Source organism: Oryza brachyantha, chromosome 2 (genome assembly GCF_000231095.2).
Source record: "Oryza brachyantha chromosome 2, ObraRS2, whole genome shotgun sequence".
Lineage (NCBI taxonomy): Eukaryota > Viridiplantae > Streptophyta > Magnoliopsida > Poales > Poaceae > Oryza > Oryza brachyantha.
The window spans coordinates 15,323,548-15,347,345 of NC_023164.2; the positions used below are offsets into that span (position 1 = coordinate 15,323,548).

The following is a 23,798-nucleotide window of genomic DNA, read 5'->3' on the forward strand; positions in this document are numbered from 1 at the left end:
CCCTAGCCCTACTGTTGATTTTTTCAAAAGTTTACTAGTACCTATACAATTTTAAAAGAAAACAAAAGTCTAATAATTTAGCCCTACTCGGTTGGGCCAGCCCCATGTCAAGCTATGCCCTTTCGAAGCCTAGGTTCGCAAATAGCCAAATCCCAATAGGCAAGCGGTAGCCCATTAACCCAATGGCCCATCCCAAAGAGTAGAGGACAACACTTTTGTAAATTGTAACCTAAATTGTAACCCTAGAGTCCTTCGGCCTCTCTCACCATCTCTCCCAATCCTCTCTCTCAGACTCGCTCTCTCCAATGCTTGGCGGTGACGGATGTGCGGAAGCGGTGAAGTGAACTGGCCAGTTTTTTAAGTTGAATTGGTTTTTTAATTTGTCCTATAGCAGTACTGCATTATAAATTTATTAGGTTACCATACTATAATTATTCTTTTATTTTGTGGCCATGCAACAGTAGATATATTGGTTAATTTACACATATTTACTAATTTTTGATGGTTTTATATTAAAAATAATATAAATTAAATTAAATATTAAAAAACAGTGGTTCAACCAGTAATCTAGCGGTTTGACTGGTGAACCGATAAGCTAACGGCTAAAGTGGGTCGACCTCTGGTCCGATTTTATGTACTATGATATATACTCTTGAATGGGACAGTGGAAGGGACAGAAAGGGGAAGGGGAGAAGAGACCAGGTTATGAAATCCTATCCATAAAAGGTGACCGAAATTTAGTTATTTTTAGGTTATTAAAAACTAGACAATCCCTATTAGAGGTAATAACTTGTTCCAATCTTATATAATATTATTGGACCGAGTTTTAAAAGTTTTAAAAAATATTGTCCTAAACACTGAATAAATGAAAATGGGAAATTTTACGGTCGTGCCAAACTTTTATTGTAAATTTTAATATCTTGAGGCACTCGTATATGAAGATAGTATCTCGAGGTACTTATATCAATAATATGCATATCGGTCTTATATTATTATATTTGTATTATTACAGTTAGTCTCACCCTCCTATAGGCCCAAATGCCGGTACCTGTAATGGCTTTGTCGTTTCGGCAGTAGACGCGAATCTAATAAATATATATATGATCAAAGAAGTAACAGATGCCATAGCGTGTGTAGAAGTCTGGAAGAGTAGCGTAGTTAACAAATGGGTTATCCTCGGCGCCGCTTGCCTTTATAGAGAAAATTAGTGGCAAAACTAATTTATATTATATTCAACTCAGATGTCCATGTGGAATATTTGGGTGCAAAACTAGTGAGATAATTGAGATCCTTCTTTTGTTTCCACAAGATGGCCAAAATTTATACAATTGTCCGGCTAAGGAATAGAAATATATAATTCCGTGGCAAGATCTAGAAAACAGAAGTTAAATGTACATTAAAACACAAGGAAATTTTATTAGAAAACATCATTAAACAGCCCAACCGGTCGATGATATCCTACAAAATGCAGCAGCATCTACGAAACACTACCAAATATACCAATAAGAAATGCTCCCTCAGAAGAGAGAAGAACAAAAAAGGAGAGAAAAAAATGCTACACCATCTTCAAACAAAATAAAAAGAAGATGAAGAAGAAGAACAAAAAGGAGAGGAATAAAATGCTACACCATCTTCAAACAAAATAAAAAGAAGATGAAGAAGAAGAACAAAAAGGAGAGGAATAAAATGCTACACCATCTTCAAACAAAATAGAAATGTGGAGACAAAACAAAATGGTACTACTTGTAGCTATAGTCGCTTCCATCCTGCATCCTCTCCCGCGCGCGCGAACTTCTGCTCGATCTTGTCGCTTCTCCTATTCCCCGCGGTTTTCTGTTCCATTGCTTCCACACGGGAGAGGAGGCGGCGGCGGCGGCGGCGGGGCTCCGATGTTCCAAGAACCCAACAAGTAGCCGTTGGCGCCAGTGCTCCGATGGTGCGTGGTCACCGGCGCGCGGACCACGTGGCCGTCGCCGGGGCCGGGCCAGCGTGGCCCTGCCAGGGGCAGCCCCGCCGGTGGGAAGCGCTGGCGGGACGCCGCCTCCTCCGGGAAGTTGAGCTTGGCGCGGCTCCCGCGGAAGCGGAGCGCGGCGGCGTCGTAGGCGCGCGCCGCGTCCTCGGCGGTGGGGAAGGTGCCCAGCCAGATGCGGGCCGCCTTCCACGGGTCCCTGATCTCCGCCGCCCACTTGCCCCACCGCCGCCGCCTCACCCCGCGGTACCTGCGCTCCCGCCGCGGCGGCGGCGTCGCTGCCGCCGCCATCTCCGGCGCCACCACGGCTGCCACCTCGCCGGCGTGATCGCCTCGCACTATAAACACAACTCAGCAGCCACAGGTGAGCACCCGTTCGATACCGCGCACTGCGGGAGAGGAAGCATTACAGAGGTACCGGAGACGACGCCGACCAGCTCCTCCTCCTCCCCCCGCAATCCGTCGTGCCCACCCATTGCCGCCCGCGGCGGCACGACCCAGGACGGCGCGGGCAGCGGCACGACGCCCGTCGCGCCACCACCACCACCACGTCCTCCGTCGTCACTGGCAATGACGCGCGTCAGGGCGGCCACGATGGCCGCCGTCTCCGCGGCCTCGAACAGCGCCGCCATTGCCGGCGACATCGACATCGGCCGCATCCCTAGCTACAGTTCCGATCCGACCAGACCAACAACCGAATTCGGCGCCGTCGTAGGAAGAATTCCAGTCACGCACCGACTCGATCGAAAGACCTTGGTTGCTGTCGCTGATCGTGGAGGAGACGTGACCATGCCCTACCCTATATTTATAGTGGACTTCAGTGTTAGTGATGACACGATCTAGCTGGTCGAGGCCAACGCGATAAGGAAAAAGAAAAAAAAATGCGTGCGGATCGACACGGGGAATTGAAGCATCGCGCGCTAGCTGAGGATGGAAAGGGTGGGAAAGAAAAAAAAAAAGGGGAAAAACATGGGCAGCGTTTCGTTTCCATTGGAATGGAATGGAAGGCAACTCTTCCAGAAGCTGCTCGACATTTCCCAGCTGGGAAACGGATGGGTTTATCACCTCACTGCAATTGGCTGGGTGTGGCTTCCCAAGTGTTTCGACGTACGTGTTTTTTTTTTTGCCACGTTGGATAGGAGCTTTGCACCAAAGTTGGTGGCGCTGAGACATTATATCTTAGCGCTAATATTAATGGTGCTATGTTGATGGTCCATTTTTATAATTAGTTTTTTTTTTCAAAATCTATTCTTTAAATATGTTTTCTAAAAAGGCCGGTATATCAAATTTTCCGCAGTTTGAGATGCATGAGAAACAAAGTTATCTTAGACAGAGAATCAGTGGTAAGAGCAAGTTCAATACTCCAATATAGTCAACTTCTAGTTTTAAATCATCTATAGTCAATTCAATAGCTAATTCATGTAATAATTAACTATAAAACATATATTATATAATTAATACTTGGTCCCACCTGTCATACGTACATTACGTCTTGAAATCTGTGCTATAGCTGGTTACAAATATGTAACCCGCTGCTCCTCTGTCTATTCTCTTATCATCTAAATTATGTTTATAGTTGACTTATAACATGCTACAGCACTTGCTAGAGAGCTATCGTCGGAACACGAGCTGTATGCAGCGCTGCAACGAAGTTTCTAGACGAAAGATATCACAGTATCTAGGAGTTCTAAATATCTTAGCCATCTAGAAAGTTCGTAACCTTGTTTTTTCCAAAGGGAATTGTTCCACGTATGCCTATACCTAGCTTCTTGCTAGAGAACATCACGTATCGCTGCACGTATTCCTAGCCTGCTGTTAGCTTATATCCGGCCCAGTGTAAGGGCATTTTCAGTTTTTTGCCCAAATAATAAACATTATCGTCTAGGGGTAAATCTAAAATTTGGCATTGCCAAAATTTTGGCAAGATAAAAATATATAGATTGTATTTAGTTTGATACCTTACCAAAATTTTGCATAGTTTTGTGAGTGGAGCTTTCTATAATTACCAAATATTGGTAATGTTGTGATAGTAAGGTCATTTAGTTTGTTATTACAAAAATTTTGGCAATGACAATATTTGGAATGGTTGACTTTGGTAGCAAACTAAACAGACCCAAGAAATCCTAACCGGGCTGGCAGTTGAACCAAAAAAAATTGGAACTAATGACCTTGGTGGTTCAGTTCCGCTCGAAGACCATCACTACAATTGAATCGGTAAAAACAAGTGAACCGAGCGATTTCTTATTGAACCGACCAACCAGTGGTGGTTTTTATGAATAAAACTGGCTTTTAATGTCCTATGGTTTTATGGATTTATTATGTAACAATACTATATTTATTTTTTAATTTTGTGGCCATGTAATAATATATATATTGGTTTATTTATGCATATTTTCACTAATTTGTAATGGTTCACATTAAAAATAATATAATCAAATATAATATTAGTAAATAAAAAACCAACTGTTTATGAACCGAATTGGCCTCGGTTTTTTTACTATGATCCGGACACCAGCTTGTATTAGCATGTTCCTAGATATCGGCATATTCCCTCTTGTTATCTATGAACCCTGCTCAGATGAGCTAGCACAATCCTAATGGACAGATCCACAGCAACCATATACCTAAAACGATAAGTGAAAAATCTATTTTATAAAAGTGGGACGATAAACATCTATTTTTTGGCTAGTGGTTCAAAACAGGTATGCAAACAAAAAAAATCTAGTAAAAAACGCAGTCTAGATCACATAACATTCGTATATTTGTCACTGGTCTATACACTATTGTGTCATTCACTACCACATAAAACCAAATAGGTGACATGCTTCATAGACACAAAACTAACCAAGGTCTCTAAAATGAAATTAATTAGGGACGTGCCAAAAGCCGATACATCTGTGATAATTAACTTGCTGACTGCTGAGTTGAGGCCAAACCTCTTGTAGATAACATGAGGTTAAAAAATGACCCATGCGTTTGTGAATGAGGTTCGTAACCATAGAAGTAGGACATCCATACGTCTCTGATTAATTCTCATTTAAAAGTACATCTTACTATGTGTTGTAACTTCTCGAATATATTTTAGAAAAAAATTGAACTTTTGAATGGACACATGCTCTATATTTCGTATGTAAATCTTAACATGTCAGGATATGCATTACAGGTTCTCATACATATTTTAGAAAAGGATAACTTGACTTGTACAATTATGAAAGTGTCTATGAAAAATATGCTTTCCACTAGAAAGACTAAAACCGACTTGGTTCCATTGAACTCATCTATTGAATGTGTGCCATTATATATGGCTCTAGCACACATAGGTTTACATACGGTATTTTTGTATGGACCGCTTTGTCCCACTATCCAAGCCTCTTCCTAGACATGTATCCAAATATGTCATGCCAAGGTGGTTCTCCCCGAGAGGTAAGATGGAGCTGGAGGAAGCTGGTGGATGAGGAGCAACACAGGTCAGTGGCGGAGATTTATGTTTGACCATTTGTCTTATGAAAAAAACTATATAATTATTAATTATAATATAATTTATTATTATAAGAACTTAAGTATGACTTATAATTTTGTATATTTGGATTAAAATTTTGAATAAGCCGAACGGTCAAACGTATATTAAAAATTAATGGCGTCGTATCAAAAAAAGAATGAAGGAGTACTTTTAGGTATACATGTGCTGTAAAACGAGAATTAAATTTTCCAGGTGTTTTGTTCGTACGAAAGTCGAAAACTTTAAAAGTCAACTGTAGTGACGCCGGTATCAGATGTCCTTGTATTTGATCATCCACATCATAAACATAGACTTAGGTTGTGTTTTTATTGCTGAAAGATAAAAAATTATAAGATTATTTGATATTTTCATAGCTATTTAATAGTATAAACAATAAAATTAACTATTACAAAGTTAAAAATATACTCTAACAAGGTAAAATAATAAACATATATATATATATATATATATATATATATATATATATATATATATATATATAAGCTTTAACCGTTTGAGAAACGAACACGCAACAACCAAGAAGAAATCTAACAAAAATCCAACAAAACAAAGCAGCCTCCAGAGAGATACGGATGTCTCATATCTACTGTCCATGTTAAACGGCGTCGTTGATTAGCGACTCGGTGGTAGTTCATTGCATCTTACATGAGCATAGAACTTTTGTGTTTTGTTGCCCAACTATTTAAACTACTTCCGGGATCAAATACTTGACACCACTAACTTTTTATTTAGGAACTTTCAATCATTCGTCTTTTCTTAAAAAAATATTGTGTATATAAAAAATGTTATATTTATAATGTATGACGTACAAATATATATATAGCATAATTATCGCTAATCATTAACTGATCATTTAATTATTATTATTAATAGTCAAAATTGAAATTATAATAATCAACTGTGACAAGTAAACGAGGACGGAGGAAATATTTAAGAGATTAGTATTAGTAGTCAGAGTGTTGCACACAGTGGTGCCACTGCAAAGTTTCCAGAAAGAAAAGACATTTAGGTTCAACCTCTTGTGGGGCATCGAGAAAGTTCATTACCCTTGTCTTCCCCGATGAGAACGTACCATTCCTTGTCTCTACTGTAGGCTCCACGTATTCTTTGTTTGGTTTCTTGTCAGATATAAAAAAGGGGAGCGTTATCCTCATCAGGCGGCAGCGATGGTTCCTTGGATCTGGACATCTACACCTCTTTCACTAAGGATATCATCCATTCACACGGTCGATATATACTGCTACGGAGACACTCATAGAAACATAAAAGGGAAAATTAAGGATATCGCTATAATTTTGTTAAATTGAGATATATCATTCTAATTCATATGTCATTGATTCATGCAGGCCTCACATGTTAGTGAGATACCAATGTCATATCTTTAACTTTGCAAAATTATAATGACATGTTGTAAATTTTGTAAACAAATTACTCGCTACATTTCATAAATATAAGACTTTGCAACGTATATATACACACACATACATACACACGTCACCTTTATTTCATAGATATAATACTTTCTAGCAGCATCGTATATATTCATATAAATACTATTAAATATATATACATATATAACAAATTTTAGTAATACTTCTAAAATTTTCACCGTTAATTTTTCTATTAATTAGTATATAAGTCACCTGAACCTGTATATTGCTAAGCAATTCGTGGTTAGTTTATTTGACAGCAATTTTGTTGCTAAAGGTGATTTTAATTACTTTGGTTATATGCAAGGTGTAAGGATTTCACTTGTAATTTTATTTTTTTTATGAATTGTGATTTTATTTCATGTTTAGATTGTAATATTTTAGATTTCAATATTTTATCTGATGAAGAAGAGATTTTATTTGAATATAAGTGAGAGGAGAGGATAAGGATACTTGGTTATCATTCGAGGGATAAATAAAGCGGCTGATTCATGGATTGAAATCTAGGCCCTACCAAATTTATAATATTATAATAGTACACTTTTTAAGGCAAATATGTGCGTACTAATTTTTCCCATTAAACTAAGTGTCTGAGATATTATTAGGGTTTAAAGTCTCAAACATTTGATTAAATGTTATGATAAACACTCCCCTTGTTTTAAAATAAAAGTTTGATCAATGGTATCATCTAGAGAAAATATATTCTGAAACATCAACTTTATCCCAATTCCACGATTCGCCACTAACTTTATTTAGTTTTGTCGTATGTCATTGACTTTTGCTTAAATTTTAAGATTTACCATCGCCGTCCTATTGTCCTCCGCTAGTACTGTTTATTTTTGTTATAATGATCAAAATACTCTTGGATTGAAAACTCTCAAAATTTGGAGAAAATCTGAAATATCAAATTCCAATTTTTCGGCAAAATTTTAGATGTTTTAAAATACAATATTTATAATATAAAATTTTAGAATATTTGAATAAAATTGAAAGTTTTTGTCCTAAAAGTATTTCGGTCATTAAAATAAAAATGACAATACTAATGGAGGCTAACTGGAAGGTGATAGTAAATTGTAGAAGTTAACCAAAAGATAATGATATATTATAGAAGTGAACAAAGTCAGTCAATGGTACAGAGTAAATTCTCTATCGTTTACTAAGAAACGAAAGGAGTATTTACTTAGCAAGTACTTCATCTCGGTAAGCATTTGTCGTAACATGGCCAGTCTCAATGGTGACGTTGACGTACGTGATAGACGGAACTAACGATTAAGGATTATACCCAATTAATGTTGAGACTGTCGTAACCATGGGATTTAGGCCGAACAAAAACTAGTTGTGGGCCGGTCAAGTCTTGTGACGAAGGCCTAAATGGGCTGAAAATGCTCCAGCCCATCTCAAACGAGATGCCTACAAAAGAAAAAAAAAAGTTTCGTTCTAGTCCCTCATTGACAAAACCATCCATAGAACATCTTCGAGCCCACGTCAGGTGAAGACTAGGTCAATGTTTCCGAGAATGATTTAGATCTCGTCCGATCTTGCCCAAAAAGGCACCCTCCATGGTGCTTCATTTTATTACTCACAGTTCTTTTTGCCATCATGACATCTTTACGAAAACAAGACAAATGGATAAATGTATATAACAATAATTAAATTATTAGTAAGCTTTAAATGATCTTTGAAATGCGATTACAGCGTTACATTCATTACAATTAAATCTTTATACCAAGATATCACGCAGCTATATTTACATAAAAAGTATAAATATGTTTCAATCATTGAAATTCATTGTTTCATACATGAAAATGAATGTTTCAATGGTAATGCAACTTCTCGTCAAAGCATTTTGGATTTTTCAATATTCTATCCAATGTCTTTTTAATATTTCTTGGTGTTGGTTAAAAATGTTCCGAGTATTTTAGCGTTGTTTAATGGTCACTAGATAAGAGGAAGAAGCAAATCTGAAACGATACATTTGTCAATTTTTCGATGTTTCAATCAATTTTGATGTATCTTTGTGTTAAATCAAGATGTTGCAATACCTATCTAGATGTTGTTTCTTATATTTGATCTTTGATGGACAAGACTTGTTGTTTCAATATTTGAACCTTGATGTTTCATACTCTAAATCTAAAATGTTTCAAAGTATGATTTAATTGTGTCTCATCATTTTAATAGTTATAACATTTTTTATATAATAATGAAACATATCTTTTATATGTGATGAAATACCGCCCCATTTTTGTTGTTAAAAATCTGACGCCCGATTTGTAGATGTATCCTAATATATCAGGTACGATAGAACCATCGTTCTAAATCGTTACGAACTCAACTTGTAACGGTTTCAATGGTTAGAGAACATCTTGTATCTAGCTTTGTAGATGAGGAGCACGAATGAAACTCGACACGTAGTTGAGGGACACAGTGGACATTTCCCCTACAAAACTAACCCGCCTCACAAACCATAGTAGCCAAGCAGCCCAGGGAAGATTTCAGCCCAAACCGTTCCAACAAAATGTTCTAAAACAGCACAACATCGATCCCAGCAAAATTACGCAATTCCAAGGCAGCAAAACCCTCGCCTTCCCAACGGATCATACTCAAGCAGTGGTACGAGTTTTATTTTGTTCAAGAGCCTGAAAAATCATGCACAAATGCCCCCCACAAAAAGAAATTTATCCTCTAATCACACAGATAATTGACAGTTGTCTGGCCAGCCAGCTAAGATAAGCTGTCGATATAAACTAAAGCTCCTTTTTCACTTTAATTTCGTGTTGCTTGGACACCATTAGCTTCAGCTATACTCTTCGCAAGATCGAGCTTTCTCCATCGAAACGGCTGATTGAAAAAAAAAACTCAGCTTTTTAATCTGCATCAGTTACGCCCCAAGCCAAATGCATGAGCTGTTCTTTTCTTTTTTCTTTTCTTTTCTTTTTTTTTTCTTTCTGCTAGCTACCCGGTGAAATTGAAATGCTCCAAATAAATTAAAGTTTGGTAGCATTCAGGAGAAGAAGTAACGTATAGATAGCTGGATGGAGTTCATGAAGTGTTGCTGGCTCAGCTGGCGACTAAAGTACAAACTGAGTTTGTAATCTTGTAGTTGCAGGTTGTTGAGCAAAAGTGTTAATATCTGTTCGTATAATGCTGGGATTGCTAATGGATGCAAGCCACCTAGCTACAATTTTTCCCAAAGATGAAGTTTATTACTGCTGCCTTGCTTAAGATGAAGAACCTGTTGGTTATCATCAATCAGTTACTACAGTATAGATGATGTGGATGAAACGAAGTTTGTGATGATCGATTTTCGTAAGCAGATGATCCATTTTTCACAGGTGGTGAAAGTCAAAATTTTTCTCTAAGGCTTTTGGTAGTAGGCGGGGCAGCCACCTGCGAAAACTTGTTTTGGCCGTTTTTATTTGTCATTTTATAGCAGTTAATCTACGTAGACTATTTAGAATAAATAAAGATGGTACGTAAAATAGTAGTAGAGACGAACACGAGTCAGCCCCTAGGTAATCAGTGGCCAGCTCGCGGACCGACCCATGCCCATCCCTAAATGGTAAGTAGAACTGTATGTGTAGCAGTACTCGTGGATGCATTCTGTGACAGATCATCATGTAGTGAAAAGGTTACTCGCGTTCAATTAGTGCTGACTTAATTAGCAAGCTGTAAATCCCATGAATCTGCCAAAACTAACGTGAACAATACGTTACACCCTTTTTTTCTGCAGAAAATGAATTTTCAGTTTGGATACATCTAAGAAAAAGAGAGAACAGAATGCAGAGAAAAAAAATAGTTGTGAATTTTGTCATAGTAGCAGCAACTAAGTGGCGAGCTAGTGTGACTCATGTTTTGCTCTCCCAAAACCAAAACACAATTTCGCATCAAAAGCGTCGAGAAAACCTTTGCGTCCATGGCAAAAGAGGGCACCAGCAACGGCGGCGCACCCCCGGCTGCCAACGTCAACTCCATGGTCTCCGGCGGCGACAACAACAACGAGGGCACTGGCGATTCCCAGGCCGGCAACCTGCAGCCGGCGGCCGACAAGGGCAAGGGCGTCGACGAAGGTGGGTCCAACGGTAAGAGCACGGCGACGGCGGCGGCGGCGGCGGCCAGCAGCACGAACGTTCCGAACCAAGGAAGAGCCGCCGGTGGCGGCGGCGGCCGCAGCCGCGAGAGGATGCACATCTTCGCCGAGCGCGAGCGCCGGAGGAAGATAAAGAACATGTTCACCGACCTGCGCGAGCTCGTCCCCAGCCTCACCAGCAAGGTTAGAGTAGACTCTCGCGCAGTAGCTAGGGCCTAGGGCTTTGTGTGCTACGTGCGTGTCACCACTCACCGTCGTCGTCGCCGCCGTCGCTGCTGCGACGTGATCGATCGTGTTTCAGGCGGACAAAGCGAGCATCGTCGGGGAGGCCATCAGCTTCATCAGGGGCCTGGAGGAGACGGTGACCGACCTGGAGAGGCGCAAGAGGGAGAGGGACAGCCTCACCGCGCGGTGCGCCCGCCTCGGCCTCGGTGGCTCCTCGTCCTCGTCCGCGGCGGCGGCGGCTCCACTAACCCCCGCCGCCGTGCCGCCTACCCCGGCGCCGGTCACCCCTGTTGTGCCGGCGCATGGTGGGACTGGGAGCACGCCGCCGGCCGCGCACACGCAGGGCTTCGTCCCGCCGCCGGCTGGAGCGGATGGTGGCGGGACCCAGGCGCCTGCCGTCGTTCATCCTGATGCGGCGGCGGTGCAACCAGCGGCCGCCGCGGTGACCGCGCCGTCGGAGTTCATGGTGTGGTCGGGGCCGAGCGTGGTTCTGAACTTGTGCGGCGGCGACCAGGCTTTCATCAACATTTCCGTGCCGCGGAGCCCCGGCGTGCTCACCATGATCGTCGACGTGCTGGAGAGGCACTCCGTCGACGTTGTCACGGTGCAGATCTCCTCCGACCAATCCCGGTCCCTGTTCACCATCCACACTCGTGTGAGTAATCCTCTCCAGCCTCCTATATTTTCTGGGGGATTTTTGCCTAAACATGTTAGTTTAATTCTTTTTTGTTATTTTAAACGGCTCATAATAGGTGTTCTTGAGATGTAATATGGTGCAAATATCTTTGTTTTGTCGCGGCGCGGGTATCTTTGCAGGGATCATCCTCATATGATTAGTCGATCTTTGGATCATTTGACCGTACATGTGGAACTTTCCGTCTATCGATTTGGATGAGTTATGAATTAATAGGTGATTTACTAAAGTGTGCTTAATAGAGCCCGTGTGAGCTTACTTGTCGTTTGGTATACCCGTGCAATCCGATTGCCGTGTGGTGCGTGTCTTTGTAGGGACCATCCGCATATGATTTGTGGATATTTGGATCACTTTACCGTATATGTGCAACTTTTCATAAATGGAATTGGATAAGTTCTGAGTTGATAGGCGGTTATTAAGGTGCAACTAATAAAATCGGCGTGAACTTACTTGTCGTGTGGTGAACCCATGCTATTCAATTGTTGTGTGGAATGTATCTTTGTATGGACTACCCTTATATGATTAGAGGATCTTTGGATCATTTGACCATACATGTGGAACTTTACATGTGTAAAAGGTGGTTCAATAAAGCGTATCCATAGAGCGTTTGCAAAATTGTCTTGTCGTGGAGTGCATCTATGTTTAATTTGATTGTCGTGTAGTGCGTATCTTTGTAAGGAACATATTCTTATGGGAATTGGATCATTTTATCGTACAGTAACCTATTCTAGTTATCCGATATGATAGTATGGCTACTATAACGTAAGTTTCAGATTAGATTAAAGGCTTCCGTAGTATAACAGGGACAAACTTTGTCAGTTGTTCCTATTTAAAGAGATTTTCTTTTACAATATTCAGTATTTGGATTACTCGACAACCACATTAGAACTTACTATAAAAGGAATAGCTCAAAGTATTTTATGACTTGGTAATACCACTTAAACCAATGAAAAGAATAATATCTAACTAGAATATAGAATGACTTTATTTATGATAAATTAGAGTAAAAGTATGAACCATGGGGTGGGGAATTATAATTATTCAAATGATTTGTTTGTATGAATTCCTCTATTCTGTGAGGCAATGTTTCCTTCTTGTTTTGTTAGCTAGCTATGCTAAGTTTTATATCCTTCAACTGAAAAAAAATAGCCAGTCGAATTCTTAGAAAAGTGAAAAATACCTGAATCTGGTATCCTTATTTTACATTAGAGTTATCCAATTACTGAATCCTGACAAGTGCATCTATGTGTTCTATACACAGGTGGACAGAGAGCGTGGAATGTTCATGGACACTGCGACGTCTGAAGAGATACACCAGCTGGCTGTGTCTGAGATGATGGTATTGCTCCACAGCAAGTGATTTATCGTTAGACGGTTAGAGTATGTTGCATGCATACAGTTGCAACTAGCAAAGGGGCCATTTGGGATGAACTCGATACTCAATGAATGTATGGCTCCTTTCTTGGTTAATTTGAGCTTTCCGATGTCGCGTTTGAACTGAACCTGTTCACCTTATATAACTTTCAGTTTTTGAACATTGTGTTGTAGTAAGTCAGTAACATGCACCGTTAGCACTGTCTTTTAAGTTGTTGATGATCAAGCGTTTCATCACTTCATGATTAATTATCCCTGGTTGTCTAGAGTGCGCTGTTGATATTACTCTCTCTGTTTTATAATTAATAGAAGATATTTTTGTTTTATCCTTAGGTTTAGCTACGTTTATAAGGAAACGTAGTAATATTTTCAACACCAAACTACTATATCATGAAAGTATACTGAAAGGTACATTTAACGAAATTAATTTGTTGTTATGGATGGTTTCTATGTTTCCATAAAAACCCAGTCTAACTATTTCATTCTAAACCGGTATAATCAAGTTTATCTTAGAACGAAATCAAAACTCTCTGTATTTCATTTCTTAATTCTAGTAGTACGTAGTTGTAATTTCATATCATCCTGCTATATATATTGGGCATGATAATGACCACAATTAGCCCATGACACTCTTCATCCATTCGCTCTTATTAGCACATAGAGCCAATAATGTCTGGAACACTTTTCTTTTCTATATTCATTCTGTTGCATGTTATAAGATTTTCTGCTTTTGTCTAGATCTATTTATGTCAATGTTTTAAATAGCGGGCTAAGACATTTAGCGGTTAGTTTCTCAAACAGCTATAGCGGCTAAATTGTACATCAAAGCAAATAGCTAGAACCCTTCTCAAACAGCTATAGCGGGAGATTGCTGCAGCTATAGTGGAAGATTTAAAACCTTATTTGTGTGCTAATAAATCTAAACATATATACAAAACAGATATATTGATACATTGATGCATCTAGGCAAATCTAGAAAGTCTTATAATATGAAACAGAGTTAATAAAAGACATTGACATAACAAACTCGTGTCACCGCATGCACAATACACAAAACATGCACATGGTAGAACTAGCTCTAGATAGACGGGTAGGAGTGTGAGTATCTCTGTGCAGAATTATTTGCGTGATACATACATAAGTGTGTAATACACTTTCACAAAATTTTATTGAATTTTTTCTTATTTGTAATCTCAGTCAAAGCTACATACGTTGATGGCAACAACGTGTCTAGAGGCTTGTGTGCTATCTCTATAAAGGTGTTTTTTTCTTTTAATTAATTATTGAAATGTTTCAAACGCAAGTGCAAAACACACTTTTTGTTACACACCAATAACTACGCTAGTTAGATGACTTTCCACTTGTATCGAAAGATACCAAATTGATGACGAGGAAACTCTAGGACTAGAATACATGCATGATTGAAAGACCTGTTCGCGCTATAAAGTGGGATGAATATAATATGATTCACTTTGACCGTACAAAATAAGTGCGAAAACATTTCACTAAATCATATGGCTTATGAACATCTATAGATTAAGGTATTTAGCCCTGTCACTAGTCATCGGTGCATGTCACAGGATCAGAAGAAAGAAGCCATAAAAAGTGTGATAAACACACTAAGAGATGTAATTATGGAAGATAAATTTTCAAGTGATCAAGAGTAAGTTGTGGTCATCTTCTGGTAGAAGTTTTCACATCGTAATTATGGTTACGGATGCCTATCATAAAGATCAAAACTGAAAATAAAAAATCAATTAAACTTGCTCTGATAAAGACTCCAACATTCCAAATTTTGCTCTAAGTCGTAATGGATTGACTCTCTTTTCACCGCAAGGTAACAACAAGATCCAAAGTAATTTGATGTACGAGAGAAACTCACACTACAGTAAGTAGAAGGAAGGGAGATAATACCTAGGAGGAATTTAAATTGCGATATTTATATACAAGAATTTAAATTAACAATAAACAATATTTTGATTGATTGAAATATGTTTACAAAGTCCCGCTCATGGATTCAAAAAGAGGCCTCAAAACTCTCTACCCTCATCTCATTTTCCTCACAAACTCCTGAAATATATCTCTTTTCTCTCTAAAAGGCTCATAGAGTTATCTTAAACCCTAGCCTCTCACCCTCTATTTATAGCTTAGAGGTGGATGGAAATCCCTTGGGAAAAGCTCTAAATGCCCTAAGGCAAAACCCTAACTCATGAGAATTTTTCGCAATAAGATCTCTACCCCTCCAATTAGAGCCAAAACTCTAATCGTGTATGCTTTTTTTGCTGAATATAAATGAGTAGCTGCACACATATTGCATGAACCAGCTATCAACCAGAGTCCAGAAGTTACACGCTTGCTTAGAGAAGACGTGTTTTATCATCTTGCAAATGCTTAATGTTCCACGATATATATATATATATAATGTATGTATTCTCTGAAACCAGCTTGGAATTTTAGATAATTAACGCCACAACAATGGTTATTTGCATTTCAGCTCGCGAAAACTTTTTGTACAAAAATTGTGGTGCACACACTTCGCCACTCTCTTATATATCTCTCACGCACACAACACATTGACGAGCGCTGGCACTAGCCGCGTGCTTGCTCCTGCGTTGAACCATTTCTCACGACCAGCGCCATGGCCGCCTGCCTAGCTTCCACACCTGCCGGCCGCCGCCGAGAACGAGATCGACGACGTCGTCTACGTTGACGCGCGTACCGGGAAGAGGAAGGTCAGGGATAGGAAGGAAGCTGGAGCTAGCTAGGATCCCAGGGAAACAACGTAGCGGTGTGCCTGCTGTACGTCCACGGCGCCGGCGGCGACCAGCCGCGTATGTTTGCGGAGCGGGAGCGGGAGAGGCGCCGGAGGCTGATCACCGACATGCGCCGCATCGTCCCAACCTCCCCGAGAAGGTGAGATCGCGTCGAGGTTGATTTGCTAGCTAGCTATGCATGCATGGCGATATACGAGATCGATGTGCTTGATAAGTTGATCTGTGTGTCGACGTTTCAGAGCGACAAGGTGGAAGTCATTGATGGAGCGATCGCTTACGTCAAGAATTCAAGATGCTCATGGACGATCGAGGTGACCAATGCAAGCTGGAGGCGCTAAAGCTCGAGCCCGCCGGCCGGCTGGCGGCGGAGGTGGCGTTGGCGCAATGGCGCCACACGCCCCTACCGACGTCGGCGGCGGCACGCGCCAGCGCCAACACCGTCGCGCCGACGCCGCGGCCATGAGGTCGAGCTGGCCTGCCACGGCGATGGCGTCGCCACTACCTGCCGCTGTGCCGCACCTCAAGATGCGCGTGGTAGTGGTACTGGTGATCAGCTTGCCTGCCCGGGACCGGGAACATGACGTACGTACGGTGCGCGTGCTGCTGCGCCGCCTTGGCGTGTTAGCCGAGGTGGCCGCCGTGATGATCGATGACCAACTACAGTATCACAGTGATCACGTCGCTGAGCCTGAGCGGGAGTGACCCCTCCCAGACCCAGAAAATGTTCATGTCCTAAGCTAGAGTGAGAATGTATATCATCTCTTCCCTTTTGTTTGGAGATAGGTTGCAGGCTTGCAGCTGGTCGAATTTATATGCAAACGGCGGCTCCATGCATCAGTATGAGAGCACTGTATCTTGGCTATGTTAGGTTGGTCCATTCTCCAGCCGCTTCACAGCATAAGAATTGTTAGCTTTAACTTTCATATGACTGCTAGCATGGTTCTAAATCTCTAGCTATAGAATAGCTATTCAAATTGAATTTTGATGCTACAATTTTGTTGCCGCTAATAGCTATGTTTGGCCGAAGATAGCCGCTAAAATGATCTTCATTTACCTTTATTTAGCGGCCAAAAGTTTGGATTTAAAGTTTGGACTTTATTTTTTTTCCCACCAAGAATCAGCACAACTAAAACCCTAGTCAACCTCTCATACTATGAGTTACGAACTCTATCTATAAAATTATCAACTGTGAATTTGTGATTAACTAATTAAAGGAGAAATGTGTCGATGTTTAGTCAAAATTCTATCAAATTTCAGATTTTTTTTCCAATATTTTTTAAAATTATTAAATGCCTTAGCTATAACTGTAGCCGGTTATAGCTACTTTTAACTATTGGAAAGTCTAACCGCCAACAGCTTGCCTGCTATTTAGAAACCTTACGTGCTAGTGAATCTAGACACATATACAAAATATATTTATTAATCAATAGATAAAACTAGATAAATATAGAAAGTGTATAATATAAAATAGAGGGGATACCTTTCTAAATGTGTAGTCACACAGTGTGATATATATATGTTTTCTTCCGATTAGGTTTAACTCGTATTGAATAGCACGACTTGTCATAACTAGATTATTTTTATCATAACGCCTTACTAGAAATACAATAGATGGCATCACGGAGCATATGCAATCTAAGTTATCGTTGTGAATATTTTTATTAAAACCGTTGTCCTGTTGAAACTTTTATTCTAATTATTTGATAACCTCTTGCGGATATTTTACAACGGTTGTCCCCTTAGGTTTTGTAACCTCTTGCTAGACAGCTATGGCTTACTTTGGGCCGTTGGTGGACCCACTCATGGGCCTCTCATGGTCTTCGGTAATCCATTGGATCCAGGCCATTTGCACATCACAGCAAAGAAAAGGGATTTTGGTTGAGCTCTGAAGCCTAAGGGCCTATTTGGGTTGACCCCAAAATCAACATCACTCTCTCCGTTTCATAATGTAATATGTTTGACTTTTTAATGTTTAATTATTTGTCTTTATTAAAAATTATGAAAATATTATTTATTTTATTTGTGACTTTATTTATTATTAAAAGAACTTTAAGCACGACTTGTTATTTTTTATATTTTTACTAAATTTTTTAATAAGACGAATGGTCAAACGTTAAAAAAAATCAAACATTTTACATTATGAAACGAAAACGAAGGTAGTACCATTTGTTTTCTCTCACTTGGCTTGGTCTAAAATTTGGCATTGACCCTATGACTCTTACTTCATAAAAGTTTTAACAATGTCAAATTTCTGTACTCTTTTCGGCATCAAAACTGTTGCTAAACTATGAAGGAAAGCAGAAGAGACCAGCGAGTTCAGTCCATTTACTCATCGAAACTTGGCTGTGCTTGAAACTGCAAGGGATCGATTTGTCTGGGCAGATATCCAAAATAAGAAGAAAAAACATATTATGACCAAATAAAGACCAGATCAAGGTATCAGAGAAAGTAATTAAATAACAAAATGTGGCGTATCCTCTCCTTAATCCTGCACGCATGTGATGCCAGCCTCGCACGATCGATCGATCCATCCATCCATCCATCCACGGTCGTCGCATGCACCATCAGTTCTAGAACTGCAAGCACGCGACCACATGGTCTCCCTCCATGGATCATACTACCAAACACTTGCTATATAAGTAACCGATCGAGCAGCCATTTGTTAATTATTTTTTAGGGTTAAGTGCAGTTCTGGCCAATCACCATCAAGCTTAGCACATGATTGACAAGAGAGGGGAGGGGGCAAAAAAACAAAGCGGGAGACACGTGGGTTTATCCATGAAACAATGGTTTAAATAATATGGGATCACCTATTAGTTAATCGTAAACGGAAAAACTGAATCCATCGATCCATTTTGTGAGACGTTGGGTTCAAATCGGACAGTAACAAAGAAAACTAAACACAGCAAACACAGATCTTTAAACAAATCTAATAAATAAAAAATTCAAATATAATATATAAAAATTTTGGTTGATAGATTAAAAACTTTCGAGCGATTGATAATAGCAAACCTAGAATAAAATTGCACACATATATGCATCAACCGTACACAGACCAGCCGGCCATGGCTTTGAGAGCTCGAGGTACAATGTCATTGTACTTGTTGGTCAATCAACAGCAGTGCTGCGGTAACAGGACAGCGACAAGTGGTTCTCACTGCTGTAGCTACATTAAAATCTCTGGCTCCTCTAATGTTTCTTCGGATCACAGAAATTTTATAGAAATTTTAGACAAAACAGTTCATTTTCTTGAAAATTCCTGTAAAATTCATTCAAATTGAAGAGGGGCTTAACCACCTACTGCTACTATATTAATTATTATTACATCAAATCATAAGACTTGAGATATGGATAGTATTATTGCAGCCTCGCACATCTATAACCAAAAGATACACGTGTTCTTAAACTACCAGCTTTGAAATTGATGAAAAAAGAACCTGAAGGAAACTAGAAGATTAAGAAAGAAAACCAAGAAGATTAATTAAGCCTCAAACTTCTTCCAAGTCGTGTGTTCTATATGCTTGCGCAGAATCAATTAACCCTTCACCAGGATCGCAGTCACTCTCGCAGATATCTCCGCCACGCGGGGTGAGGAGGGAGGAATAGGATATATGAATCTAGAATATTTAACTATTTATCACGGTTAGATTTAGCATTTAATCGATGTGTCTATAATATATAGGTTCAGAACCCACACATTATAGATATATGGAATATAAATTTGTAAATGTGATATTGTGGCGGTAGAAGAAAAAAAATCAAATGACCCGGTAAAGCTAGGACGCCCTAGCACCATCATGTCATCCATGTATTGTGAATCTCATCCGGCATACCACTACCATGCAAACCCGCTGTCATTGCCTGCCGGTGCTAAATCAGTAATTATAGAATGCTTAAATCGACTAATAGCCAGCCACTAAATTCTCTCATCAGCCATTTCTCTCAACCTAATCAATAGTCCCATACATATTTCATCGAACACACATATTTATGAGGATTTTGAAAATAAAGAAAAAATATGCAATTTAAGCCTCTGCACTGGTTTCACACAATCGTCGAACAAATATTTAAAAGTGGATAGCTAATTATTTTTCCTTAAGCACAGTATAAACCCATGCATGTGCTCGTAACAGCACTCACGCTCACCCCTATGGAAGCAAACAAGCACATGCATCTCACCACTTTAAGCACCTCTGGAGAGTGGGCAGGCTGCAGATCTAGCTTGAGATCGATGAAATCTCATCATATATGCCTAGTTATCCATGGGTATCGCCAAAATAATAATTCCTCGTAAATTCTAGTGTACATGTTAAAAACAGAGTCTGAACTCAAGCGGTCAGGTTGCGACTTGCGAGGAACATAACTATTGTACTACTTTAGGATAATTATATTATTTGGTGCTTCCACTTCACCAATGTTAATTTTATTTGGAGACATTTTCCGATTTGCGTACACTGAAGTCGCACAAATATTTCTGACCATTTTCTCATATTTTTTAAATGAATATATCGTGTGTTCCTAGTGCCCGGGCACTTGGTCAGCGTCATCCCACACCCAAGAGACATGAGTGACCCACAAGCAACAGAGCCTAAAACAACAGGAGAACTAGATCGAGAAGCCCTGCTGGCACCAACACAACGTAAAAGGAACAGAAGCATGAATGAATGCGAGAAGAAAAAAAACAAAACTATAACAAAGTTAAAATTTTGACTTACAAGTATATTAAATATAGTTTTTTTTTATATTATACGAAAACATAGACTAACGGACTGGGGCCGCGTTCGTTTCCGTGCAAGTTAACTTATACATCCTCGTTTTCCGCGCGCACGTTTTCTGAACTACTAAACGGTGTATTTTTTGTAAAAATTTTTCTATAGAAAAGTTGTTTTAAAAATCATATTAATATATTTTATATTTTTTTAATAATTATTAATTAATTAATTATATACTAATCTATTATCATATTTGTCGTGCCGGATAAGTTAACTTACCCATGTCACTACCGAACACGTCCTGGGTGTGTGTGATGATGTGAGTTTAGCTCAAGTTCAGCTGCTGTTCACGAACAGTATAAAAGCGAATTAAACCAACAAAGCCAGGTGCATATGCATATGCATGCTACAATCGCTGCCAGTACCACAACTCTACAAAGATCTATCTGTATATCGTGCTCCTGGTGCTTTGTAGCTCACTCCTCTCGTTGCTTCAGCATGTGTAGGGTACTATAGAAGTAGAGATAGTGGCAGGCAGTACACTTGTGCATGCACTGGATTTCTCTTCTCCTAATTTTCTTCTCTTCTCTCTCTCCTAGAGCTGTTGACATGCATGTTGTGCTCCATGAGTGCTGTTTGGAGAGGAATGATCTTTTGAAATGTTTTTTTTATTTTCTTTTTTTTAGCAATTTTACTATACTGGAAGAGATACCAAGAGGTAGCACTGTTTTCTATGTAAATTTTAGTACATATTGATATCTTAGATACTAGAAGTACTAAATTTTATATAGAAAAAAGTAGTATGTTATGGTAACTCCTCGAGGATGAAAAAAAAAACTCTTTTTCTATGTCGGCTTCTGTGGACTGTGGTCACTAGGTATGCCAAAACTTTCTTTTCCCTTCTTTCTGCATTGAGATTCTAACGTGGATTCCCATCAGCCTTACACATGATATGATCCTATGAATTCATTATCCTGCGCAACAACGGAGAAAAAAAAAGGCACCAAAAAAAGTTGCAAATGATGCTAGGCAGAGTGGCAAACAGACCACGGAGGTATCACTGTACCGGCATTCTATTAGAGCATGGAAAAGCCACATTACACTAGCTAGCTCTTCTTTACAAAGCCTAGGCAGTAATTAAGCAACTAATTAAGCATATATAGTGTGTAGCATAAGAAGTACTTAGTAGTGTTGTTTATGGGAACATCTGATTAATTTCTAAAGCATAATCTAAGGGTGGTCCTAAAATATGATGTCAGGTATTCTTTCTCTGAAAATATAAAATCAACCCTTTAAAATTGTTCTTATTGTGGTGCCAAGGGGATTAAAACAAAATCCTCATAATGAGTCAGTTTTACAGAGGCGGTTTTTTATTGCATCCCTCTAAAGTCATTAGTTATATGCTAAAGAGACAAATTTAGAGGTATTGCAAAAATTGTCCATAACATTATTACCATAAAGAAAAAATTTTATCATATTTTAGACAAATTTATCTCGTTTCAGGCACCCTATAATTTACCTCATATTTAAAGGGATTGTTTGGTGACATTATAAGCTCTCTACAGACACTTTATAAGAGATAAATATGTGCTAACTTAAGGCACATACAAACAAGTAATAATAAGACAATGTTAACATGGTTAGCGTGAGGAAGATAAGAATGACTAACTTGACAGGCCTTGAGACTATAGATTGACAGCACAATCAAATGTATTTTTCTCTCTTCGCAATTCCTTTTTACAATGGTTTTGGCATAAGTGATGCAATTTAATGCCTCTAGAAAGTGCCTCCACTCTCCTATGGATATAAAAAATACCTTAAAATGATGTAAGACAGAGACATTTTATAAAATGTATATTCATATGTAGAGACAATTCACCACAAAACACATAAACATTTTAGAATGCCTCTGTAGATCAGTTGTAAAGGTATTTGATAAAAATAGAAATTCCTTCTCAAAATATATATAGCTACTTTTAGGATTTAAACTTATCTTAAAGTACAACTACTTCGCCTACCTCCTTAGCTCAATTAATCATAATATCCATCTATTTAATTTGTTCATTTACTTTCTTATCTCAACAATCACAACCATTTATCACTTAAATCTTAATGCCTCTCAAGAAAAGGTGTAAATTTCTTTATTTTGAGATGGAAGATGTGTCCCCCCAATCACCCTTCTACCCCCCAAGCCATTTGTCATTTATGAAGGGCTACCGAAGTATCTTCTTCGCAGTATTAATCTATGCTAAACAAACTAATTAAAAATATTTATATTTGTCATTAGAGGATGAGTTTTTACACCATATAAAGGTACACTGACTCACCTGACTTTATAATTTCAGAGTTAAATAAACTCCCACAAAACTTTACGAAATTAAGTATATTTTCCATGGTATATATAAAAACCCTTCCACTAGCTATGTTGTATATATCTTCTCGGTCATTGCGATGCGTGTCATCTTATCCTCTCGATCATGTCTAGATAATAAAGGGTCTGTTTGGGGAGCTTTTTACGGTTGCAGCTTTTCCCAAAAGCTGCTTTTGTCAGAAGTTGTCCCAAACGGTCTACAGCTTCTGAGAATCTATAGTTACAGATTCTTAAAAAATAAACTAAAAATTCAGAAACTGAAGAAGCTAAACCTTACAGATTCTTAGAAACTAGCTACCAAATAGCTGGTTCTTATTATCTAAAGCTCCAAACAGGCCCAATCGGCATGCAGCTGCAGCAGCAGCAGATAGCGGCAAAAGTGGCTGTCCCTGTGACTACTACTGCTGCTGACTACTCCGCGTTTGAACTCGAGTTCGTCGTGCTTGCACAGCGGCAACTACAACTACTACCACTACCAGCAAGCAATGCAAAGCTTGTCGTCGCCTGCTGGTGGGGCTCGAGACACACATTGTATAATACTATTACCACAGCTTTACTAGTTTAGTTGCTGAGCCCCCCTTGTTCTCTGCATTTGGTACTATATACTGGACCGCAGTGTCTGCTTAACTTTGGGAGTTGGCA

The 23,798-nt window shown here is 39.2% G+C and overlaps 2 protein-coding genes across 2 annotated transcripts; one reads left to right on the forward strand and one right to left on the reverse strand.

Annotated features, from left to right (window-relative positions):
- Positions 1-1,816: 1,816 nt before the first annotated feature.
- On the reverse strand, positions 1,817-2,619 carry LOC121053512 (ethylene-responsive transcription factor ABR1-like). The gene is made up of 2 exons (XM_040520615.1): positions 2,388-2,619; positions 1,817-2,307 (listed from the first exon to the last, which is right to left on the reverse strand). The coding sequence occupies exons 1-2, from the start codon at positions 2,617-2,619 to the stop codon at positions 1,817-1,819; spliced, it is 723 nt and encodes a 240-aa protein (XP_040376549.1).
- Positions 2,620-10,832: 8,213 nt separating this feature from the next.
- LOC121053661 (transcription factor bHLH95-like) lies at positions 10,833-13,567 on the forward strand. The gene is made up of 4 exons (XM_040521460.1): positions 10,833-11,189; positions 11,308-11,520; positions 11,620-11,886; positions 13,187-13,567. Exons 1-4 carry the CDS (start codon positions 10,833-10,835, stop codon positions 13,283-13,285), a joined length of 936 nt encoding a protein of 311 aa, XP_040377394.1. The 3' UTR covers positions 13,286-13,567.
- Positions 13,568-23,798: the final 10,231 nt, after the last annotated feature.

Coding starts and splice junctions, on each gene's coding strand:
- LOC121053661 (XM_040521460.1), top strand. CDS start 10,833: ATGGCAAAAGAGGGCACCAGCAACGGCGGCGCACCCCCGGCTGCCAAC. Junction 11,190..11,307: donor TCCCCAGCCTCACCAGCAAG/GTTAGAGTAGAC, acceptor ATCGTGTTTCAG/GCGGACAAAGCGAGCATCGT. Junction 11,887..13,186: donor TGTTCACCATCCACACTCGT/GTGAGTAATCCT, acceptor TTCTATACACAG/GTGGACAGAGAGCGTGGAAT.
- LOC121053512 (XM_040520615.1), bottom strand. CDS start 2,619: ATGTCGATGTCGCCGGCAATGGCGGCGCTGTTCGAGGCCGCGGAGACG. Junction 2,308..2,387: donor GCTGGTCGGCGTCGTCTCCG/GTACCTCTGTAA, acceptor TTGTGTTTATAG/TGCGAGGCGATCACGCCGGC.